The sequence below is a fragment of the Anoplopoma fimbria genome, chromosome 16, assembly GCF_027596085.1.
Source record: "Anoplopoma fimbria isolate UVic2021 breed Golden Eagle Sablefish chromosome 16, Afim_UVic_2022, whole genome shotgun sequence".
Taxonomy (NCBI): domain Eukaryota; kingdom Metazoa; phylum Chordata; class Actinopteri; order Perciformes; family Anoplopomatidae; genus Anoplopoma; species Anoplopoma fimbria.
In genome coordinates this window covers 21,647,092-21,671,084 of record NC_072464.1, presented here as the reverse complement: position 1 = coordinate 21,671,084, position 23,993 = coordinate 21,647,092, and the positions used below count along the sequence as shown (strand labels likewise).

At 38.0% G+C, this 23,993-nt stretch overlaps 6 protein-coding genes across 13 annotated transcripts in view; 1 reads left to right on the top strand and 5 right to left on the bottom strand.

Moving 5' to 3' along the window:
• Positions 1–568: 568 nt before the first annotated feature.
• Positions 569–2,682, bottom strand: LOC129105107 (gamma-crystallin S-1-like). 2 transcript variants are annotated; one of them, XM_054615999.1, is made up of 3 exons: positions 2,674–2,682; positions 2,123–2,365; positions 569–841 (listed from the first exon to the last, which is right to left on the bottom strand). In XM_054615999.1, the coding sequence occupies exons 1-3, from the start codon at positions 2,680–2,682 to the stop codon at positions 569–571; spliced, it is 525 nt and encodes a 174-aa protein (XP_054471974.1). The 2 variants fall into 2 exon arrangements, with proteins under 2 accessions (XP_054471974.1, XP_054471975.1); XM_054616000.1 differs by having other exon boundaries at positions 569–838.
• A 1,510-nt stretch (positions 2,683–4,192) lies between these two features.
• On the bottom strand, positions 4,193–5,648 carry crygm7 (crystallin, gamma M7). The gene is made up of 3 exons (XM_054614760.1): positions 5,640–5,648; positions 5,306–5,548; positions 4,193–4,465 (listed from the first exon to the last, which is right to left on the bottom strand). The coding sequence occupies exons 1-3, from the start codon at positions 5,646–5,648 to the stop codon at positions 4,193–4,195; spliced, it is 525 nt and encodes a 174-aa protein (XP_054470735.1).
• A 1,362-nt stretch (positions 5,649–7,010) lies between these two features.
• Positions 7,011–8,723, bottom strand: LOC129104197 (gamma-crystallin M2-like). The gene is made up of 3 exons (XM_054614759.1): positions 8,712–8,723; positions 7,982–8,224; positions 7,011–7,286 (listed from the first exon to the last, which is right to left on the bottom strand). The coding sequence occupies exons 1-3, from the start codon at positions 8,721–8,723 to the stop codon at positions 7,011–7,013; spliced, it is 531 nt and encodes a 176-aa protein (XP_054470734.1).
• A 951-nt stretch (positions 8,724–9,674) lies between these two features.
• On the bottom strand, positions 9,675–12,567 carry LOC129105089 (uncharacterized protein C2orf80-like). The gene is made up of 8 exons (XM_054615975.1): positions 12,527–12,567; positions 12,354–12,435; positions 12,087–12,169; positions 11,362–11,452; positions 10,718–10,795; positions 10,505–10,592; positions 10,201–10,310; positions 9,675–9,923 (listed from the first exon to the last, which is right to left on the bottom strand). Exons 1-8 carry the CDS (start codon positions 12,565–12,567, stop codon positions 9,855–9,857), a joined length of 642 nt encoding a protein of 213 aa, XP_054471950.1. The 3' UTR covers positions 9,675–9,854.
• A 303-nt stretch (positions 12,568–12,870) lies between these two features.
• sgo2 (shugoshin 2) lies at positions 12,871–19,498 on the bottom strand. Of its 2 annotated transcripts, XM_054615444.1 has the most exons (9): positions 19,364–19,498; positions 19,183–19,275; positions 18,919–19,094; positions 18,408–18,482; positions 17,267–17,340; positions 16,995–17,143; positions 14,803–16,896; positions 13,600–13,714; positions 12,871–13,510 (listed from the first exon to the last, which is right to left on the bottom strand). In XM_054615444.1, exons 2-9 carry the CDS (start codon positions 19,271–19,273, stop codon positions 13,372–13,374), a joined length of 2,913 nt encoding a protein of 970 aa, XP_054471419.1. In that variant the 5' UTR covers positions 19,274–19,275; positions 19,364–19,498; the 3' UTR covers positions 12,871–13,371. The 2 variants fall into 2 exon arrangements, with proteins under 2 accessions (XP_054471419.1, XP_054471420.1); XM_054615445.1 differs by having other exon boundaries at positions 19,183–19,498.
• A 2,451-nt stretch (positions 19,499–21,949) lies between these two features.
• pikfyve (phosphoinositide kinase, FYVE finger containing) overlaps positions 21,950–23,993 on the top strand; it is a 33,140-nt gene continuing 31,096 nt past the window's right edge. For 4 of the 6 annotated variants that reach the window (XM_054615014.1, XM_054615010.1, XM_054615013.1 and 1 more), the window contains exon 1: positions 22,413–22,484. In XM_054615014.1, coding sequence (XP_054470989.1) covers positions 22,441–22,484 — 44 coding nt within the window. In that variant the 5' untranslated portion in view covers positions 22,413–22,440. Of the gene's footprint in view, positions 22,063–22,412; positions 22,485–23,993 lie in introns of those variants that run through there. The other 2 variants (XM_054615012.1, XM_054615011.1) reach the window with 1 other exon arrangement.

Sequence of the window (23,993 nt, the reverse complement as noted above, 5' to 3'; positions counted from 1 at the left end):
CATGTTCATCACAATTTCCTCCACCCCAGAAAATGCCACTGTACAATAGAGTGATAGACTGCACGGCGTCAGCAAGCTTGAATTGATATTTAATGGGGCCAACACATGATAATCTGTACAATCATTCCACAAACAACATGCGCTATAACATAATATCTGGCGTAGGATAAATGCTACTAATTATGAGGGATTTACATGCAACTGTTACTCAGATTTCCAAACGCTGTGTTTTTTAAATGTCCGACTCACAACTGAATGGACTATGAAGTCTCCATTTTGCAATCGCTTTATTATAGTTGTGGTTGTTTGATCAACATCAGGTCCAAATAAAACATTTTGTTGTTTGCAATGAGTCCAATTTATATCAGGGAATAAACCATTCTAATTCTGATTAATATTTAAAAAGCTTTTCAGGATTATGGCTGAATCCTTAACGTAAAATATCACCAAAAAACAGTCAAAAACTCTCGTGCTGTATTTGTACTTTCTATATCGTCTTGAAGGTCTTTATCTGAGCATGAGGCCTTTCCAAAACCTCCATGCAGCTTTAGGAGTCTCCAAAAACCGATCAATAGTCCAGGATGCGTCTGATGGAGCCGACCCTGGCGCTCCTGCCGCCCCACTCACTGAACCTCGTGTACTCTCCGGGCTGTATCAGGTACATCCTGCCCCGGTAGTCTGGGTGCTCATAGAAGAGCCAGTTGCCGCCGGTTACTTTGCAGGAGAAGATGCCGTTCACGTGGAAGCGGTCCATGACGTTGGGACAGTCGTCCGTCAAGTCCATCATCTTACCCCCGAACTCCAAGCGCCCGTACAGGCGCATGTTGAACGACCCGGGCTCCTGGGTTTATATAAGAGAGGAATTTTTAAGTAAAGCACTCAAAAACAATATACTTTGTGCCACTTACAAAGCAGCTGTAATGTTGCAATTCCACTTTATATAAAGAAAAAAGTTGTCAATAGTTTAGTAATATAATAGAATGAATATGTATAAAGACCTTTACAATACAGACTGTAGCAATAATGATCTAATGTTGCATGACACTAAACAATGAATAGTCTAATACATAATTAGAGTTTCTGAAAAGTTGATGCAATACTTATTTGAATATGGGCTAGTTGAAATAGGTGAACAAGTATTAATGGTGTTCATGGTACCCAGAGGATGATTTTCTTTTCCTGTACCTTAACCATGAGGTTAACATTTGTGATTTTGACTAAATTGTCTTCACACTATTAGATGAATTGCCATGAAATTTGGTGCAAACAATAGTTTTCTGCTCACTATGAGTTGTAAAAAGAAAACTCAAAGATCACCAAAAGATCCCATTTTTTCCAACCATTTGGGGTTTGACCATAGACTGATCATAAGAAGTGGACGTAGCCTTGAGTTTGTCATTTTGTCAATCTTGGATTGGATTCTTTCTTTGCCACCAGTGATTGTAAGTGACCATATTTGGACGTTAGACGCTTTATACAGCTCTGGTATCAAGTTGTCAATCCCAAGTTAGCCCCGCCCTAAAGCATCCCCTGCTTTATGGTCTGTTTGACTCTAAATGGAGCATCATTTACTAAATGAACATCATGCTGTATTGAAGAAGACTTGAAACTAGAGATTGAGACCATAAACTCATGTTTACAATGTTTACTGAGGGAATAAATCAAGAGAGAAGTAGAGTCATTTTCTCATAGACTTCTATACAACCAGAGGAGTCGCCCCCTGATGGACATTAGAGAGAATGCAAGTCTAGGGCACTTCAGTATTTTCTTCACTTTTCAGAACCAGAGGTTGCCTGACGCTCTTTTAATCGCCTCATCTCGTTGCGACCACTTCTTCTGCAAAGGTATAATGGCACCTGACTGGAGAATCAGTGCCACCTACTGTTTATCTCAATGAGACCAACTCTTTATAGTTATATAATAGAAATGGATGGAAACATGGATAGATTTGCGTTTTCTGTAATAAAAAATAAAAACTGTGTTTCATTTGGATAGAAACTTGGGTCATGTAAGAATAACTCAACATGATCATACCAATATCGAATACTCGATAAATTGATAGAGCTCAATATATGATTAAACTAATGTGTTTGTAGACAAGATCCCAGAAACAGGAGCTGACCATGTGGATGAGGTGACAGGAGCAGACGGAGTCATTGGCCCCCATCCAGTCATGACAGTCGGGGTACTCTCCTCTCCTCAGGCAGTACTGGTTCCCATTATAGTTGGGTTTTTCATAGATCATGAAGCAGCCGCTCTCCACCCTGATGGAGTTGCAGCGTTTGAGGAGGCACGTCATGTCCGCACAGTCGCTGCTGCACTCAATGTAGTGCCCAGAGAAGTTCTTGTCCTCGTAGAAGATAATCTAGACATGGAAATTATTATATTAAAGCTTTTGTTTAGAAATTGATCATTTTTATTGATAATGCTGCAAAGACAAATAAATATACTGTATATTTTTGTTCGTAATTAGCTATTTTTCTTGGTATATTCATGTTTTTAATCCACTTTCTCCTCTTTTAATTTGAAAAAAACACAGTAAAGCTCAGGAATTCAAAATAAAAGCCTGGTGGCCTTTGTTTCCTTCACAATAAAAGCCTTTCCCATCCCATATCAACATAAACAGAGCTCTGTCATCCCCTTCCCCACCCTCCTGCGAGCTCTGATGTTTACCTTCCCCATGCAGGCCCGTTGGCCCTCCATGTATGTGCCTTGCCCCGTATGCTCCATCCAGCTCTCTGAAGACACCCACCTGGCACATATATAGTGCATGTGAAATGCAGACTCTGCAGGTGCCATTCATGTCGTAACAGCCAGGACTCTGTGGGGTTTGTGCCGTGGTGTCACCATGATGAGACGTTTAGGAGTTGTGTTTGTACAGGTGAGAGCTGACAGCTTGTTTGGGGTTGATCCGGTGCTTTTTTGGAAATGAACTCTTTGTCGTCACTGAACGGATGGTATGTTTTTGTATCACCTTTTAAAGTTAGATGGTCTCTTATTTTCTTTATGCTTTCATCAAAAGCTGCTTGTGATTGGATGATTTCTGCCATCAGTGGAGTTCTTGATGTGGATTTTTTCATTTTCTTTCACCTCTTTAAGCGGTGACCTTCATTTCTAGATTAGCTTTTTCTTTTTTTGCAACTTTATTATCAGAGCTATTTCCAAAGTTTAGATTTACCTCACAGTGTTAATGCCACATTACACCACTTTGTTCTCTTTTGTTTGCTTTAGGTTTTAGAGTAATATGTTGATGATGATGCAATATTACCAGATAACAATATTATTCAAAGCTCCTATATATTTGTTGATAAAGTCTTTAACATCAAGCAATTATATTTCATTTGTAAGATGTGTTTGAAGATGTTGGTATTGCCAAATGTAATTCTGACGTTAGTTTAATTGGAGAATATGTGTCTCTTTCATGTCAACAGCATGTTAGTTTGATCTTGTGTAATCTATCATTTTTAACTCTACCACTGCCCTCTGGTGGACAGGTCCACTTCTGTCCAGATAAATACAAATGCACAGTAAACTGCACACTACTTAAACAGAGAGGTTTAAATATATCAAATTTTAGTATTCATTTTTGAGATACTCCATATTCATCGATTGTTAAACTCATTTAAAAAACGTGAGGAGAAAAGTCTCCTATAAGGTATATTTTGGAGATATTCTGGAGCTTTCAAACATGTCACATGATCGTCATGTTAGAGGAAAATGTACTTTGAAATGTATACTTTTTTTTACTTCTCGAGGTTGAAAGTTCACTCCTGACCTGCTGGAGAAGATCATGTGAAATGTTCTAAAGCTCCAAAACAGCTACTAAATGGTCCATGTGGTGAGATTTTCTAAGACAGGTCTCAGTATTATCATTTATTCTTTAAACTGTATAATTTAGGTGTGAATGAAAAGTGTAAGAGGAGGACAGGTAGACAGACTTCCCTTCAGCTCTACAATAGATTACGCTTGAGTCTCTGAGTTATAAGTGTCAGCGCTTGCAGGATTTTATTCAGGCCTCTGATGAGAGCGAGGACGTCAGGCCATGACCCCGTCACGTCCTCATGAGAAAACATGCCCTCCAAACGCAGAGAGCAAGAACAAAACTGAATACAAGTGAGCACTGACGCCATTTTATTCAGCGTGTGAGATAAGGCAAACAGGAGAACCTTCACAAGAACCGTTCTTCCGTCTTTTAGAGATCCATGAGGCGCCTGATGGAGCCGATCTTGGAGTTGTTGCCGCTCCACTCGTTGAAGCTCTTGTACTGGCCGGGCCTCAGGTAGTAGTGGCGTCCCTTGTAGTTGGCTTGATCGTACATGAGCCAGTGGCCGTCCATCACGTTGCAGGAGTTGAAGTTGGAGGTGCGGAAGCGGTCCATGAGGTTGGGGCAGTTGTCGTTCAGCTCCATCATCTCGCCTCCCATGTCGAAGTGCTCGTACAGCCTCATCTTGTAGCCGCCGCTGTGCTGCAGAGGGCATGAAAGGTCAAAGGGTCAACAGATATCAAGTGTTCCTTCTCAGAATTATACATCTAAATGTCATTAAAGCATATACTGATTATAATTTGTTATACTAATTTGACATCTTGGGAAATACACTTATTTGCTTTGTCAAGAGTTAGATGAGAAGACTGATACCACACATATGGACAGTAAGACTTAGAATACGAAGAGCAGCTAGTTAGCTTAGCTTCGCATAAAAGCTGAACTGGCACTATCTAAAGGAAGCATGATCTGCAAACAAGCAACTTTGCTAGTCGCCATGACAACTTAAAAAGTCGGATACACAACATGTCGTAAAACGGTCAATTATATGTGCCAATCAAAAGATATATTGGGTTAATTACTAATAACTTATGGGGGCTAGCATTTTGACATGAGAGTGAGACCAATCTAACCATTAAACGCTGTCTAAAGAGCTGATAAGCGTAATTTCTTAATTTCAAACTTTACCTTTTAAGCAATATAAACTCATTTGAGAACTCAAATTGGAATAAAACAACTGCCAACTGAAGGTTTTGTTAATATTAAGAGTATTTCTTGTAAAACAGTAGTATTCTGTATACTATTCCCTTTTTTGCTATGTAGATTAGGTTAAAAATGTGCCAAATATTGAAAGAGCAGTTCTTGCTAAATAGATATGTTGTGTGCTTCTGCTTCATCTGGAGTTACAAAAAAGTTGGTAACATAAATCTTAACTATTCTGATTATTTGTTGATATATAGAAATGATATATATATATCATTTCTATATATCAACAAATAATCATATATATATAATAATATATCATTTTACAGAAGGCCTTACCATGGGGATCATACGACAGGACCTGACACAGTCATTCATGCCCGTCACGCCCATGTAGTCAGAGTACTCTCCCCTCTTCATGAAGTACTGGGTTCCCATGAAGCCGGGCCGGTCGTAGATCATGAACATGCCGCTCTCCACCCGGATGGAGCGGCAGCGGTTGAACATGGAGTGCAGGTCGGCGCAGTCGCTCATGCACTCATAGTGCTGACCTCCGAAGTTCCTGTCCTCGTAGAAGATGATCTAATGGAGCAGAGTAAAGCATTTCTTTCCAATCTTCAACGACTCACAGAGAGTGTGTGGTTCACTTGTTGGACATTCAGTAAACACAAACCTTTCCCATGATGGCTGCTGCTGCTGCTGTTGTTTTTTGACCACCAAAGGTAGAGCCCATCTTTATATATGTCGCCCTGTGAGAGCAGCTGTGTGTGTGTTGTTCAATTCAAATGGGGAGCCTGGTGTCAGCAGAGACCCTACAGGAGTCTTCCCTAGTCCTGTTTGTCATGTCCTCTGTCAGGGTTAACAGACACTGTGCAGCTTCCAGCAAGAGCCGCAGTGTGGACGGCCGCTGGAACAGTCAATGCTGAGCTCTTTAACTCACCTTCTGTTTGTTTCAAACGGGATGGATTCAGTGCATTCATGCAGTTTAAGATATGAAAATATATGTAAACATTTGGAGATAGATATTAGAGTTCATAACCATGAATAGTGTTTTATGAATAGGTTCTGTACTGTAGTCGGTAACAGATGAATGGAAGTGAATGGTAGCCCTATTATCTGTAGAGATGCTTTCAGTCATTCAGGCTGTAGGAATGTGACCGGCAGAGAAATACATGAAAATACTAAACTTTGAATGTCCAACAATGTGAATCGCATAAAGAAGCAATGCTTATTTAAAAAAAATAATAATAAAACCAAAAATATATACAAAATTCTGAGATTCTAAAGTAGGGACGCATCGAGCTGACGTTTTCAGGCCTGATAACGATACCTGGGCTTTGGATATCGGCCGATACCGAGTTCAGATCCGATACCAGCGTTTAATCAATAAGCTGTATGCCTCACTGTGTGGGAGTGACCGAGGTCATTCTTTTATGTTTCAGGCTGCATCAGGCTCAAATTAAACAATGTTTTTCTAACTTTGTCAACAACATGTAAACCCGCTGATATAAATGTACGCGCATCAGACGCATATGTAATTAAGAAGATTGTCCCCATTATCATGGATAACCGATTCAGCTATTTGAGTCAGTATCAGCAGGATATCAGTATCGGATCGGTGCATCCCTCCTCTAAAGTTCCTCCTTTATGGGTCACACATAGGTCAGCGTTGGAAACAGACAATAATAACAAAATAATAATTGTTATATTAATACTGCTATGTCCAAAGATGTTTGTTTTTTGATTGATTTTTTTTTCCAAAAAAAAGATTTTTCATGAGCCAGTAAGTTAAATCAGTCAAAACCAAAATATTTATTCACAAGCACAGAGAAAAAAGATTCCATAGATTCATTTATTAAGATATTTTAAATGATTTCCTTCTGACATGCCGGGTTAATCTCTTTATTACATTCCACTCCTTATTTACCACAGATTTAATTAACTTTACCATAAATACATGTCATTTAGAGCAGGAAATAGAGTTTTTCTTTTGAGGTGGAATTATAATATAAATAAAATCAAATGCATTAATTGAGATCCCTGATTAAAACTCTGTGATTCTGCGGAAGGACCCGGTGGTGGCGCAGGTGGCCCCCCAGTCGCTGAACTTGCGGTACTCCCCGGGCCTCATGAAGTACTGCCGGCCGCGGTAGTTGGGGTGCTCGTAGAGGGTCCAGTAGCCCTCCATGACGTTGCAGGAGTAGATGTCACGGCTGCGGAAATGATCCTGCACCGACTCGCAGTCCTCGCTGAACTCCATCATCTGACCCTGGAAGTTGGGGCGCTCGTAGATGCGCATGCGGTAGGGGCCCTCGCTGGTCTGGAGGAGAAGAGTGAGGTGAAATACAGAGTTAGAACAGGAAGTGCATCAGTGCAAAGAGACCTCCATGTGTGTCTGAGATGTCTCATTATGTCCAGAATCTAATGATTATCCTTCATTCCTTTGTCTAAGATTAACATTACATTTTTTAATATGACGCTTGCACAATCATGAATCATATTTTTATTTTAAATACATTTTAAATGTTAAGATTAACATTTACTTTTTGAATTTCAGGCTTGCACAACACCTTATCGTGAATCATATTTTTTCCAATATTTTAAAATTACTTTATTTTATTTTAGTCTGCAAATGAAATGGAGACAAATCACTTATCTCCTGTTATTTCCATCTAGTTTAGTATCTTCTGGAAGTTTATGTTGGGTGGGAGGATAAAATATAATTTGTTGTAAACTATATATTTATTCACATTTGCCTTATTCACCCACAAAAATAAAAGAAAACAGATTTATGGACTCAAAAACAAGCAAACAACATAAAACAAGTTGAATCTCAGATCCCTAATAAAAAGCATATCTAAATCAGATAATATTTCAATAGTTAACTTTAAAATATTTACTTTCAGGAGAGCTCTTACAGAACAGCACCTAGGAGCATTCATTCCAGTTTGTCATTGTGAATCAGGTCCTCACACTTCACAAAAAGAAAATATATGAAACTAAATATTCACTCACATAGGAGAAAGTACGGCAGGAGCGGATGGTGTCATTGTATCCATTCCAGCGCTGGTAGTCTGGGTACTCTCCTCTGGTCAGGACGTACTGGTAGCCGGTGTAGTTGGGCTTCTCGTACAGCACCCAGCAGCCGCTCTCCACCTTGATGGAGTTGCAGCGGCTGAAGTGGGGGTGCATGTCAGGGCAGTCAGTGTCGCACTCATGGGAGCGGCCCTGGAAGTTCCTGTCCTCGTAAAATGTGATCTGAGTCCAGGAGAGAAAAAACACCAGAGGCAGGGAGAGATCAGAACACAGTCACAGTGCACAATAACAACCCCCAAACACTGATACATATGAAATATTATATTTACATTAAAGACTTGCAAGGTTTATAATCATGCCAATAAGGATTATTCAATTCTAAATATGTATTTGTTGCATTGTTTTCCTGCTGTATGAACAAGAAAGTATTTATCTTGACATTTTTTTTGTTCTATTTTTCCTGCATGCAGATTTTCTTCATAAAGTCAGTAAAAAAAGTCAAAGACAATTTTAAGTGTGTGTGATTTAATATAGTATAAATATAAATATATAGTTTTCCTCTCGTATTTTAAGCGTTTCTAACAAAACAGTTGCATACAAACAGAGATCTGACTTTTAAGAGGTTGCATTAACCTCCAGTATGTCCTTCATTGCAGCTGTGTTATAATTAGTAATTTTGTTATTTATCATTGTATCATTATAGACATACCTTACTACTCATCTTGCAAACAGAGCTGGAGCCAGTCACCTATGGGGAAATGTTGGTCTCACAAAGCAGCACCAGAGCCCCGCTATTTAAACCTCAATCAAAGGGTTGGCAGATCCCACTTGAGCTGTTTTTTCATTGAGCGGGGCTTTAACGCGCTGGCATCGCTGCCAACGGTCTGGATCCTGGGCATAGAGCAGAAAGCCCTGAATCATCAACGCAAAAGTCCTACCAGGCAAATTACTGACCCACTGTGCCCTCTTCATTGATATGCACATCAGCATGGAGACATTTAATCCACTAATCTATCATCAACTGGATTAATCTTTGCACGCAGAATGTCAGAGGTCATCACAAAACGACACGGTCTTTGTGGAAATTTATACTGTGGTAGCTAAAAATGATGATAGAAAATGTGAATATATGTGTGTTAAAAACAGGGAAATAGTATTATGTTGCACCAGTTTTTGATTTATATAAATTACTACATTTGAACAAAGAGTTCTTCTTAACATTTTAGCAACTAACTCATTTCAAACTAGTGGTTTTACAAAATCAAATTGCGGCACCAAAACTTAAAAAATGTCTCTCAGCTAGTAAAGACTTTTAGTTACGTGTTAATCCGTTGCTAGGAGACATCTGTAGCATTGTCCAATCAAGAGCAATCAAATATGTAGTATTTAGTATAAAGTATAAAATTGGAGAAAATAAAAACACTCAAGTAAAGTATGTGTAATATTTATTAGTTTAGTCAAATGTTATTGGCATAACATTTTGTAATTTGAGGTATTCTGTGTTATTTTGCAAAAATGTCATTCAAAATTATGAAGGCATAATTATCAAACAGCATTTATCAAGTTTCATGTCTCTTTTCCTGCTCACTCTAAATGAGTATTAAAATATATTAGCTTACACTGAACAATCATTTTAAAGGTCATTATCACGGAGATGTCTTTTTCCAAATGCTGACAATTGTAATCAATCTGCAGAGATCGACGTTTACAGATCGTCAGTGTGACAGTATTAAGGGAAAACTGAAAGAAAAGACAGCAGAAGTGAAAACTCTTGTACTCAAACACTTTTTTCTTTAAGGAAATAGACGTAAAGTCCATCATGAGGACAAAAACAAACTGCAGAAGGGCGACTTCAGCCGTGCAGAGACTCCAGTGAACCTTCATAGTTCTCAGTTCTTTCCTCAGGACGATCACTGTTGTCCTGATAGAGAGAGAGAGAGAGAGAGAGAGAGAGAGAGAGAGAGAGAGAGAGAGAGAGAGAAGGCGTGAGATAATCATGTCTGTTTGGATCCACATGGAGGCAGTAGAGCTCTTTCAAACATGTTTCAAACAAACACACAGCCTTTTTGTTTTCTATCACAATATCATGAAACAAGATTCAGTCTAGTTCTGTTGTCCTATCATTTTCAGATTTCCTTTCCCTCTGAGATAATAATGAACTGATATGAAAACTAAATTAGGATGCTGTGGCTACTCACACTGAGGAAGGAGTGAGACGAGGAGGTAGAAGACGAAGACTTCACCGACACTCGTCCAGGCGGGACACTCGCCTTCATCCTCTCAGACAGCCATCTTTTCAACTTTTGACCTTTGAGAGATTTTGGACACGTCTACTGACAACAATGTGTGTGTGTGTGTGTAATGGGGACTTTCCTTTATTATCATTTGATTAATTTACTTTAATTACCGCACACAATTTCTGTTGAGATGTTTGATTCAATGTCTTTGTTCTATTTGCAGAGGTTAAACCACACACACACAAAGAGACAAAAAAAACCCTACTTTGCTTCTTTGAGTGGTAAACAGCCTTGTAAGAGCCGAGCATTGCAAACGGATGGTAGGACAGAGTGAAGGGATACACGATCGTGCCCTGGGGGTTGAAACATTATGAAAATTAAGATTTCTATATCACCAAATGGGTACAAAATAATGATATGTATACTGTGTCTGTTTCTTCTAAACGTGCGTGTGAAATATTAGCCGGGATGCTGGCACCTTGGATTGCTGGTTGGGGTAAGAAGCAGCTGGTCTACATCTGTACAGAGCCAAGATCTCCTCCACTGGAATGCTACTCTGAAGAAGGAAAATGCTGCAGAGGTTAGCAACTACCAAGTTTGGTATTTTCTCATTTGAAGTTATTTAATCTGAATGCAATATCAGGAATTAAAGGGCCAGTGTGTAGCATTAGAAATGTTATATAATATTCAGAACTATGCTTTTACTAGAGTATAATCACCTGAAACTAAGAATTGTTGTGTTTTAGTAAGCTTAGAATAAACCCTTCATATCTACATACAGTAGCTTAAAACGGACAAACCAAACACTGGCTCTAGAGGGAACCTTTCACTTTTTTGTGACACCTGAAGGCCACCGTAGTTCTCCTAGGTGAAACTATGATAACGCCAGGTGCATAGTGCACATCTGTGGTAACGCCAGTTGCGGTTTGACCTCTGTTGCTCCTAAAGTAGTGTTTTTGTAGTGAAGATGGCCTCTGAGTGAGGAGAACAGGGTTACAATGGTTTGGAAATCATATGCTCACGTTACCACAATCTTGGAAGAGTAGTAGTGAGCGGAGGGGCACCAAATCCTACACACTGTCCCTTTAATAAAAGATAGATTTGTGTATTAATGCCACTCACCATAATTATCCCGGCAAAGGACGACAGGATCATGGCCTCCCGTTCTGAGCGGTCAGGATACTGAGCACCTCCTGAGCTGCTCGCTGCTCCTCTGTGGTAGAGAGGGAAGCTTCATTTAGCAGACAGAGCTTTCATACCTACGAGCCTGTGTCTAAATATAGCAATATAATCCCATCAGGTGCTGTTTAACATTGTAAATTATTCATTTCCACTTGTCTCCCAGACTGTAGGACAAATCTGCTTGTTCCAACACACGGTATATTCAGAGGAATATTCACAAATAGTATGATTTTTATGACCGCACAATTGATTCAAGCTTAGGTACTCTAGATGTCTTGGGCAGTATTATATTTCTCCTGACATTAGTTAGATAGATTTGGTAGCTTTTTACTAAAATTACAAATAAGATGAGTTTGAACACTGGCTGCAGCAGATAAATAAGCTCCACCTTTACAGGCTAGTGATGGTGACGCTTTCACATTATGCATCAATAATTCTAATCAAATAATATATAATGCTAAATTCTGAAATGAGAAATTCTACATAACGAGTACTTTAATTATATTTCGATGCCAATACTTTTGCACCTTTACCTTTGAATGCAGGACTTTTACTTCCCAGAGTATTTCTACACTAAGGTATTACAACTTTTACCCAAAAGATCAGAGTACTTCTTCCACTACTATGTTAGTGTAACGTTATATATAGAAACACAGTCGGCTTACATGATGTCTCCGTCGAGCACATCTCGTCCCTCGTCTTTGTCCAACCACCAAAGGGCAACGTTAATGGCCAGGTCATAGTGAGCCTGTAACATGCAAACAAGTGAAATACATATACAACGCCACGCTGAAGTACTTGTTGCAATGACTAGTATACAGTATATATGTTTGTACAGCACTGCCCCTTAATTTTAGTCAATCTTTTATTGACTAATAAGCAGTTAACTACCTCAGATAAATAAAATATATTTTAATGTTGTTGTTTTTTACCAGGTCATCCAGCATTGTGGAGGTCCCCTTGCCCTTTGGATCAAAAGATTTTTCTCTGAGTTTCTGCCCAATGTAATCACCTCTGTTCCAATTAGAAAAGAAAATCAGTTGGCATTTTTTTTTTTTTAAATCAGCTTTTTCCAACAATCCCTAAGCTTTTAATATCCACTCACATAAGCGCCTCAACATCTCTCTTCAGCTGCCTTGCCTCCATTTTCTGAATGAAATCCTTTCATGAAGGACTCCTGCAAAAGCAACAGGAAAACATCTAAATATTGAATTTCTTCTATAATAGAGTGAGTGAAGTGGAAAAACAAGTGATGCACCGCATTATTAATGTAAAAATAAGGGGTTAATTGACTGCTGCGTAGTCAGGATGTGAACCTGACACCTTGTTGGGCGACACAGAGCTACTAACAAATGTCCAGGACGTCTAGTCCACCTTAAAAACACATTCTCTGTAACAAAAGGTTAAACAGTTGAGTAAAACAAATCCACAACTGAACAAAAGGGGGAAATAAAACATTTTAATGTGCAGACAAAAATAATCAGTGGCATGTTTTAAAACAAATTCAACACACAAGCATCTTTACTCACCACTCAAATCTGGTCGACTGTAAGCAGGCTGACAGACAGTTCACATGATGAGACTAAAGGTTACATGGCTGGCTGCAGTCGTGCTGCTCTGCATATATGGAAACCTTTTCTGGCGAACACAAGCCTTCAACAGTGATGTGGAAGAGACTTCTCAGATGAACCGCCTGGATTGAATAATTTATGACCACCAACCCCCCCACTGTCAATCTCTTAGACCTTCACCAGCCAGACATTACTGGGAAATAAGTGGTTTTAGAAAATACAGATCAAGTGTTTCACACACAGGTTTGTCTAGTCGAGTATACAAAATATAGTTACCAGAAAACATTGACTTAAAACAAAAAAAAACGGTATTTATTAATCTTAAAAAAACGACGATTTAAAATAAACCAGGTTTAAAAAAAAAAAAAAAAAAAAAACATCAGTCGAATAAAATGGATCTTTCCAACTTTGGATTTGTCTTCTTCTGCAGCTGCTTCTTCTTCTTCTTCTTCCCGTCTTTGAACATGGGAGAACTCAGAAACTCGCTGTCTGTGAATTTATCTCCACGCCTCATTTTGCTGTTGCAAAAAAAAAAAAAGATTAAAATGAATTATTCTCTGCTTTGAGTCAACGTGGTGGACACAGATCATAGATGAGATGAACTCACCAGTTGAGCGTCGGCTCCTTGTAACTGACGACACCTTTTCTCCTCCTGGTTCTGCCTCCGTTTTCACTGTCTGGGGTTTGAATGGTGTTGGTCAGTGATTTTAACACTCTCCCAGCTGCAACACAATAAATCAGAATTAAGTTGCATTTTAAGGCTTATTTTACAAAGACCCAACAAAAGGAACAATGTTTTTTCGATAACTTAAACACAAATAGTAGAAATAAAAATCAGCCATGCATTATTTCACATGATGAGGAAACTTTTTCACGAGATTCTTTTCTCCTGTGTTTCCAATAAATGTAACATTTAAAACTTTTTTAAATCTTTTGTTAAATGAGGAAAAAATGTTTTGTAGAAAACAAAAGGTATATTTTCGGTATCGGTACCATAACTTGCATAGTTTTAATGTCAAACATTACCCAGCGTTAGATGGTCCAAGAGAGCTAAAAAAGTTCTTTATAACCCTTTCAATGTTTAAGCTTTAGAAGTCCTGAGAGGCAAGTAAGAAAGAAATACTGGTGATCCATTTTTTAATTCAGTTCTAAATAGTTTTCTCCCCTGCTTATGGCTTAACAGGTGAAAAGGACTTTGCCAGGATAATCTTATCCATTCCTAGATCTTTTTTTTTTTTTTTTGCAAGATAAAAAAGTTTTTTGTTTTTTTTATCTGTGAAAACCGGTGAAATATGTGTAATATTAATTTCAGCCACACAAGGAGGCATGAGAACGCCACTACCCCATGCTCTAGGGACGATTAAAATACATTTTTAGTAAAGGTATGACAGTAATGTGACATTACACGCTAACGCATAATATATGTAGGCCTCTTTGTGTTTAGAGTGCATGAAGAAATTAAAACTCACTTAGAAGAAAACATGAATGCTTTTAGTCATATTTAGAACATGGGGTCGGGGTGCACCTCAACCTCTTGTGGCCAGAATTAGCATTACAAACAACAAACACTTAGAACACATGAAAAAATTATCCTGGCATTGAAAACTTTTTCAGTTTGTCAAAACTTTTTTTCACCTGTTTCACAGATGGAAAAATGTAAGAAACTCTCTCTCTTTTTTCAACTGTTAAGTCTTAAACAGGAGTGAAAACAATTTAGATCAGACTTAGAAAAACCATCTGCGCTTTAGTCTTGTATAAAGGTAGACATTTAATAAAAAATAAAAAAGACAAACAACAATGGATACCACACCTGGAGAGGCTTCGGTTGTGACATCAGCAGACTCCTCAACCCTTGCGGCTCTGCCTGACGTCTCCCTCCTGGGACTAGCGAGTAAAGAGCCCACCTCAGTGTCGGCGATGCTGACGTTCATGTCCAGCCATGGTGGCATCTCATCCGTCAGCAGGTTGCCCAGATCCTGAAGAACACCATCACTGGTCTCCACTGTGTGACTGTGCAACACGTTAGAAGTCCTCGTGTTGATCGGTGGAACATTGTCTTGAGTTTTGCGCCTGGAGAGGACAAATGTTTCCCTCGGGTTTCTGGCTTCTGCTGCCGTCTGCAGCTTGGATGTCTTCCTATACCGTTTTGGATTCTGAGTCATCCTTGACTTCGACCCGTCGGGTTTTGAATCATATAAATGTTCAAAGAAGTCGTCCTTTTCACTGAGGTCAGAATGTGAGCTAACCACTTGGTAATCATCTAACTGCTCTTTGTTTCTTTCAGGACCATCGACGCCACGGAGAGGTGAGACATCGCCGCGGTTCTCAAGGTCACATGCTTCATCCTCGGATCTAAATCTTTGGTTGTTTCGGCTATTTTTCTTCTTCTTCTTTTTCTTGTCAGTTAAATCATCCACACACTTTTCCCTCCGTGCCTCTTTCTTCTTACCGGTTCGACTCGATTCCTCTCTCCTGGCTTTTTTAGGCGTCTGAAACTCTGTTCCCGAGGTGCAGTCCTGATCCAGGGGCGATGCTTCGTGATTATTGCTGCTACTCAAATCCTCTTGAGGGCCTCCTGAGTCCAGATAGGACAGCCAAGGACGCTTACAGGAGCTGGGTGTTTCCTTGACAGAGGATCTCAAACTCTGCCTGTATGGGTTTGATTCTGCATCCATGACAAGTGACGGTTCTTCTTCCTCACATTTGGAGGATTCTGTAGAAGGCATTAAGTCCTGCTCTTCTTCTGGTGATGCTCCGGTTAATGAGGCGCTATCCCTCGTCACTGAGACAACGAATGTCCCTCTGCATTTTAATTTCTGACTTCTCGCAAAATGAGTCTTCCTTTTGCGCTGTGGTTTATTGCCCACATGTTCCGACTCTGGATGTGTGACTTCATCTGCACAGAACGGGAACTCTTCGGGCAGCTCTTGGACTTTGCATGCCTCAGCTTCTCGTTCCACGTCATCGGGGACCTGCTCCGATTTGGACCCACTTGTCTCACTTTCATGCCACAGCGGAGGCAAAGTGACAAACGTTTTGCGGCTGACCAAAGACGAGCTCCTGCCTTTAGTCCGGGACCTCCTGCAGGTGACTTTGGAGCTGGCTTCTACTGCTGAATCATTCTCTTGTTGCAATTTTACACTTTTGCTGGCTTTTGGGAATTTAATTTCAGGATCCATGAAGTAATCGTCCAGGTCCAGCGTGGCGATGTCCTGAGACTCCGTTTTTGACTTTGTGTGGTCAGAGGACTTTAATTTGTCCTTTGAAATTTTCTGACGCTTGACAGCTTCAGACTTTTTTAATTTGGGAATGTGAGAAGAAGCAACGCTCCTACTCTGTGTTTGGGTAGGCTGAAGCTCTGGGTCTCTAATATCATCTACTACATGACTACCTGTCTGTAACATAGTGACAGTGGGAGCACTCTGAACCTCAGTCAGCATAGACTCTGCAGAGTTCTTCACTTGTGGATTTTCAGCTACACCTGACACACAGACTGTTTCCTTATTCTTCTTGCTTTTCAGCTTGCCAGTGCGGCCCGTATTTTTGGCCTTGGTTTCCACGGTGACTATCTCAGCGGCGTTACTCAGCGTCATCTCCATCGTAGTATTCAGAAGCACAGTCTTCTCTTGTTTGTTACCAAGTTCTGGTTCAGTTTCCTTAACTGAGCTACTTGGAAGGGGAACTTCATCGGAAAGAGATGGTTTGGGTTTTTCACACTCGCTCACAGCTGAGGAGGTTTGACTGGTCTGAGGACAGTTGACTGACTTCATATCAAACCCAGATTGAGAAAACATCATCGACAGCCTCTCTACTTCCTCCCTCAGGCTGCTGGACGGACGGGATGTCCCGGTCTTGGGAGCTTGTATTAGATGGATTGAATGTGTTTTATCAGCATCTGTGTTATCTGTGAAAAAGAAGTTATGGACAAAAAACAAATTACATATTTTTCCAGGGTATCAGTATCTCAGAGAAGTTAAAGGCAAAAATGCAAACGCTCCCTACCGTTAAAAAGATCAGTGGACACTCTGGTTCGGTTCTGGATACTGAAGACATTTGCAGAGATGTTTTTTTCAATCAAGTCTGCTGGAACTTTCGGTTCTGGTAACGAAAGCCCTGCAATCTCTGGCTGAGGAGCTAACTGATCTGTGAGACTAATAATGGGAGTTAAGTGGGTGAAGGGGGGGCAAGACAGGAAGAAAGAAATAGCAGATGTCATTCACAGCTGTTTAAAAATAAATAAAAAAAGTTTCAATCTGAATACAGTATTTGCTCACCTTCCCACTGCAAGATATTCTTTGTCGACGTCACCAGACGAGGTCTTGTCGTCCTCAGATAGTTTAGGGAGATCCTGTTGGTAATAAAGAGTCACAATCACAAATGATGTCTGGTATAGTTTGACATTAACAGGTATTGTTCAATCTTGTAAATATGTGTGTTGTAGTCTGACTTTTAAACCCTATGTGGAACAACTTACACAGGAAATAAGGATAAAAATGTGTTTCTTATAACAGAGTAGAGCTTTTGAGGGCACGAAAACCAGTGTGAACCTGAGCGTCACGTCTGCCGTCGACTATGAAGATATCCTGTTCTACTTTAAAACAACACGCATGCATTGTAACAGGAGATATAGAATATAGTAATCATCACTGTGTGCTTTATGAAAAATGAGGCTGGTCCTCACAAGCAAAAAGAAGAGAAATACATTCTAGCATTTTTGTTTTTTATAAATGTTCAACATAACGTGTTCTCTCCCCGTCCCTTGATACTCCATAGGTAAATAAAGTACATGGGTAGAATGCATTCCAGTATCATTCTCCAAATGAATGGAATGATTTACAAAAGTTTTAATGTTTGATCCTATTCAATGAAATTACCTTGATCGTATGTTGTACATAGTGTTCTTATCTTATTGTATTTATTTCTTTATACTTTGTGTTTCCCTGAGAGAGCATTCAGAGAAGAAGGTCAAGGAAGTTTGTACAGGAAATACTTGTATTTAACTGTGCATATGACAATAAACGCTTTGACTTGACTTGAGATGACTGTGATGGTTTTCAGGTGCTGTTTGTGATTTGCTCCGTTTGTTGTGTGTTTTCTCTCTGTGACCATTTCTTCTGCTGTCCTAATTTTGAGTGTTACGTACAGTACCAGTCAAAAGTTTGGACACACCTTCTCATTCAATGGTTTTTCTTTATTTTTTATTTTTTAGATTACATTGTAGATTAATATTGAAGAACACATATGGAATTATGTGGTAAACAAACAAATGCTCAACAAACCAGAATATGTTTTATATTTTACATTCTTCAAAGTAGTTGAATGAGAAGGTGTGTCCAAACTTTTGACTGGTACTGTACATCTGAAACTTTCCACACAAAACAACAGTTGTCAATACTTCTTCACAGTAAAGCTTACGTTGTCAGGGAACAGGTCAGTCGCCATGTCCAAGTGCTGCAGAGTGTTGCTATGAAGAGATTTAAAGATGAGGAGCTGTGACAGAAAAAAAACAAGAAGAACCACAGTTAATACACTCAAACAGTTTTGTGCAGAGTCGCTGCCCATCTTTAGGCGCAGGCTGAAAACTCACCTCTTCAAGAAGTACTACCCTGAGCCTTCCACTTAGCACTTATTGTATTCATATTAGTCTGTTGCACTTATTGTATTCGTATTAGTCTGTTGCAATTATTGTTTTCGTAGTAATTTGCCTCTGCACTATACTTTTGCTCTGGTTTATGCTCTTAGATGCTTGTTTAAGAAAGGAGATGCACTTATGACTTCTGGTGACTAGTAGTTCTCTTGAATACCTATGTTGAATACACTTCCTGTAAGTCTCTTTGGATAAAAGCGTCTGCTAAATGACTGTAATGTAATGTAATGTAATGTGATGTGCATTGTCATCAATACATATGCATTCTGCAAAACAAACCAGTTTCCTCTGCTTGTAATTCTTGGCGGCCAGCTCGAAGCACAGAGCCTCCACCTGTTTCTGAAGGTACACCACCTCCATCTCCAGCTGCCTGCTCCTCTCCTTCTGGGCCTGCAGACCCAGAGCCAGGGCCTTGTTGTTGGTCTTCAAAGAGACCTTGAAGAAGGAGGAGGTGTCTGTTGTGGTCATGAACAAAGAGAAACACATGTTTTAATCCCTCAGAAGATGCCACAAAGTGTGTAAATGTTGAAAACAATGACTCACTGAGGATCTTGTTCTTGATCTTGGATGCTGTCACGTTGGCTGAAGTCAGCTTGGGAGGCTTTAAAGTTGCCATTGTCATCCGAGGAAACATCACTAGATACACATGCAGAGTTGCCTAAATGGACCAAATAACTACAGACTAACTAGCACATAACTCCCAAAATGTGCACAGAAAACGTACCTTTATTGATCCTCAACAATATGTCCTTATTGGCTACTTTAAAAGGATCAAATTAAGCTTCACTATGACATTATAAACCCTTAAATGTGTGGCTGTAAACGCTGTTGTCTGATTCCATTTTGAACCTAAACAAAAAGTCCGCCGCACCACTGCGCATGCGCTTGGAGGCGCGTCATAGAAGCGGAGAGCCAATCAGGGACGTGCAAAGAGAAACCAAAGGGACCAATCAGAAGCGAGATGCCTCAAACAAACTTTCTTCTTCTACTGCTTCAACTGCTGCTGCTTCTTCTTCTTCTTCTTCTTCTTCTGCTTGTCTTACATAGGTAGTAATAAAAGAGGAATAATTTGTATGCAGCCCAAAGGTTGCCTTGGAATCATTCTTTTTTCATTTATTTTTTTATCTGTTAACACTCATATTGATGAAAATGTGATTTTATTTTGGAAGAATTAACTAAAATAAGATAAGATAAGATAAAATAAGATAATCCTTTATTAGTTCAGGATTACAGCAGCATAGGGTATAGTGCAAACAAGAGACATAGATCAAAAAACAAGTATTATAAATAAGCAATGAAAACAGTAAAGAATAAAGAATCCACAATAACTGAAATATATATTATTATTATTATTATTATTATTATTATTATTATTATTATTCTGTCTGTATATATACAGACAGAATAACTGTTTTGCTTCCTAAATGATAAAACAAAGTTGAACTCTCAACTGTATATTACAAAGCTTTTGATTCTGTATGCTTCATTTTCATTTCAGTCAAAAGTTTGGACACACCTTCTCATTCAATGGTTTTTCTTTATTTTTATTTTTATTTTTTTCTACATTGTAGATTAATATTGAAGACATCCAAACTATGAAGGAACACATATGGAATTATGTGGTAAACAAACAAATGCTCACAAACCAGAATATGTTTTATATTTTACATTCTTCAAAGTAGTTGAATGAGAAGGTGTGTCCAAACTTTTGACTGGTACTGTATGTGGTTACATCATGTTTTTTTAAATGAGTTTGGCCTATGTTCATTATTTTTGTACTTTGCATTCATGACTTTTCTTGTAACAGAGTATTTCTACACTGTAGTGTTACCACTTTTACTTCAGTTAAATATCTGAATACTTCTTCCACCACTGTCTTAACCTTTCATGCATAGAGGTCACTACAGTGGACAGCTATTCAAATGTTGTTTTCTTGTATATTCATGGGTTTTGATGGCATAGTAGCACATCCAAGGCTCCCCCTGAGATCAGGTCTGGCTCAGGAAACCACTGGCCCCAGCTCACTGAAGCAAACAATGCAACCAGATGCCATGATGCTGCATGCACACGAAGAACCAAGTGCACCTTGCTCATTTATAATACTTGTTTTTTTTTTTTATCTTGTCTTTATTTTATTATGTCTCTTGTGTGCACTTTACTCTATGCTGCTGTAAGCCTGCAAATTTCCCCGCTGCGGGACTAATAAAGGATTATCTTATCTTATCTTATCTGCGTGCAGTGTCTTGTGGCTTTGTGCCCTGGGTGCTTATTTATTTATTTTTATCATAAAAGATAGTCTGCACATTTTCTTTGTATATACATATATTATTTTATAGTTTTCACATCTTTATATATAATTTTATTAATTTCTTTGTTAAATACATAAGATAAGATAAGATAAGATAAGATAATCCTTTATTAGTCCTGCAGCGGGGAAATTTGCAGGCTTAAATTAAAGCAGAGACATAGTAAAGAAAGACAGCATAAAAAAAAAAAATGAAAAAAAAAAAGTTATAAATAAGCACAAACAAGAGACATAGTAAACTGAAATACAAGATAAAAAAAAAAATATGAAAATAAAAATGCTGATTATAAAAAAATCTATTTGAAAAAGTTATTTTTTAACAATCTTGTTTTTTTGTTCAAATATAATTTTTACAGAAGAAAAAACATATTTCTTCAGTTGAAAAACAAAAATGATTTGAACTTTAAAAAATAACTTTTTCAAATAGATTTTTTGCATCAGTCAGCAAATTTTTTTTTATTGTTTTCAACTGAAGAAATATGTTTTTTCTGTCTGTAAATATTATATTTCAGTTATTGTTGTTTTTCTACTGTTTTTATTGCTTATTTATAATACTTTTTTATTTTTCATTTTTTATTTTTTATCTTGTCTTTCTTTACTATGTCTCTTGTGTGCACTTTACTCTACGCTGCTGTAAGCCTGCAAATTTCCCCAACAGACTAATAAAGGATTATCTTATCTTATCTTATGTATTTAACAAAGAAATTAATAAAATTATATATAAAGATGTGAAAACTATAAAATAATATATGTATATACAAAGAAAATGTGCAGACTATCTTTTATTTTTTATTGCTTATTTATAATACTTGTTTTATTTTATTTTTTTCATTTTTTATTTTTATTTTTTATCTTGTCTTCTTCTACTATGTATCTTATCTTATCTTATCTCTTATCTTATCTTATTTCATCATGAGAACAAAATGTCTCAATCGATCCCTCTGAGCTCGACCTCTTCTGTCTTCCTCTCGATCACAACAGCTGCAGCCAGAGCAGGATCGATTGGTCAGGCCTGCCTGTGCAAAGGGAGTCGGCTTTTCTTTCTCCAGGTGTTTTTAACAGATATCTTTGAGGTCGGACTGCTTCACACATTGATGTCAAACTCACACAGTGGACGGGTAACTCACACTCACACCATCACTGCAGTTTAGCCACATTTCATGCACCAAAAGCTGCAATAAGGAAGTAGTTTCTGCAGCAGTGTTAGCACAGGAGGCTAACAGTAGCTGGCTTGTGATATTGAAACTGTGTGTTGATGCTGGTCTGGCTGCAGATTAGCAGCTCATGTGAAGTGATAGTGGATGTTATTGTGTGTGCATTAGGTATATACATGATATGCATGAACTGGAGGGGTTTTTGCTAAGCTGTCAAATGACCAGGAAGCAGTTATGCAGGGCCTGATGGGTCACATGATGAGGTGGAGGACATGATGCTGCTTCTGCTTTTCTTTCTCTCTCTCTCTCTCTCTCTCTCTCTGTCCTTTCATTTCATCTAACATGGCATGCATTGCAAACTCAAAGTCTGTAGCTTTCTTCAAAGGGTAAGTCTGGAAGAGATTTGAAAGGGTTTGGTAAATAAACTAGATGTGCAGATTAGATTAATCTACTCTGACTAATCAATCACAAGTTCATATGCTCAGTTCATCTGTCAGCATTGTAGGATTTACAGAGTACAGTACAGGGAAAAGACTGTGTAAAGACTCTGTTTTAAGTTAATGTTCTGCACTGAAAATATTACTAAAATTAAAGTATAGATCAGGAAATGTTCTTAAAGTATTAAAAGTGACAATGCGGAAAAAATATCCTCTGTATCGTACTAATATATATTATTTAATTGGAATATTGTTATGTAAAAGCTGAATTTTTCTCATGTAAAACTGTTACTAATTATTATTTTCAGTAGAGTACAGTACAGGGAAAACACTGTGTAAAGACTTTGTTTTAAGTTAATGTTCTGCACTGAAAATATTACTAAAATTAAAGTATAGATCAGGAAATGTTCTTAAAGTATTAAAAGTGACAATGCGGAAAAAATATCCTCTGTATCGTACTAATATATATTATTTAATTGGAATATTGTTATGTAAAAGCTGAATTTTTCTCATGTAAAACTGTTACTAATTATTATTTTCAGTAGAGTACAGTACAGGGAAAACACTGTGTAAAGACTCTGTTTTAAGTTAATGTTCTGCACTGAAAATATTACTAAAATTAAAGTATAGATCAGGAAATGTTCTTAAAGTATTAAAAGTGACAATGCGGAAAAAATATCCTCTGTATCGTACTAATATATATTATTTAATTGGAATATTGTTATGTAAAAGCTGAATTTTTCTCATGTAAAACTGTTACTAATTATTATTTTCGTCATGGATTAATCTGCTGATTATTTTCTCGAGTAATTGATTTTTATTTATTCACTTGTATTGTTAGGTACAGTACTAGTTTAATTTAAAATAAAACACCATATTTGAGAAGCTCTTCATATGTTTTGTATACAATAATCTTAACTTGTAATGTAACTAAAGCTGTTAAGTAAATGTAGTGGAGTAAGAAGAACAATATTTCCTTTCTGAAATGTAGTGGAGTAGAAGTAGAAAGTAGCATGGAAAGATAATGTTCAAGTACAGATTTGTAATTAAAAAAGTACTTTATTAAATGTACATAACATACACTGCAATCCAGGGATCCAATATTGGGTTAAATTAAATTTTAGAAGCAGAGGATTAAAAAACAAAAATCTTTTTTGTGTTGAGGGAAAGAAGAAATTTCAGAAGCAGAGAAAAAAAAATCTCATAATCATTTAATGTTAAAATTCTACTGATAAGAACTAGAATCAGACAGATCTCTTTAAAAGTTATCCTGTCATGTTTTGGAATTTTTTTTATTGAATTAAGTATTATTATTCGAGAAGTCACTCAACGAGTTGCACTTAAAAGTTGACTTCCTCTAAATAAGTTGTGATATTTGTCGCGTGGTTTTAACACTTCATGTGTTAGTAGTTTGATGACTAACACACATGTGTCCCTGATTGAGCTCATAGAACTAAA

Excerpts from the sequence above, each read along its gene's own strand:
- LOC129104197 (XM_054614759.1), bottom strand. Across the intron at positions 7,287-7,981 it reads CCTGCCGTACTTTCTCCTAT|ACCAGCGAGGGCCCCTACCG; the intron begins GTGAGTGAATAT and ends CTTCTCCTCCAG.
- crygm7 (XM_054614760.1), bottom strand. Across the intron at positions 4,466-5,305 it reads CCTGTCGTATGATCCCCATG|CACAGCGGCGGCTACAAGAT; the intron begins GTAAGGCCTTCT and ends TGCCCTCTGCAG.
- LOC129105107 (XM_054615999.1), bottom strand. Across the intron at positions 842-2,122 it reads CCTGTCACCTCATCCACATG|GAGCCCGGGTCGTTCAACAT; the intron begins GTCAGCTCCTGT and ends ATATAAACCCAG.
- sgo2 (XM_054615445.1), bottom strand. The coding sequence starts at position 19,273 with ATGTTTCCTCGGATGACAATGGCAACTTTAAAGCCTCCCAAGCTGACT. Across the intron at positions 18,483-18,918 it reads ATTACAAGCAGAGGAAACTG|CTCCTCATCTTTAAATCTCT; the intron begins GTTTGTTTTGCA and ends TTTCTGTCACAG. Across the intron at positions 17,341-18,407 it reads CTGACCTGTTCCCTGACAAC|GATCTCCCTAAACTATCTGA; the intron begins GTAAGCTTTACT and ends TATTACCAACAG.
- LOC129105089 (XM_054615975.1), bottom strand. The coding sequence starts at position 12,567 with ATGGAGGCAAGGCAGCTGAAGAGAGATGTTGAGGCGCTTAT. Across the intron at positions 11,453-12,086 it reads GTGCTCGACGGAGACATCAT|AGGAGCAGCGAGCAGCTCAG; the intron begins GTAAGCCGACTG and ends TCTCTACCACAG. Across the intron at positions 10,311-10,504 it reads TTACCACTCAAAGAAGCAAA|GTCAAAAGTTGAAAAGATGG; the intron begins GTAGGGTTTTTT and ends AATCTCTCAAAG.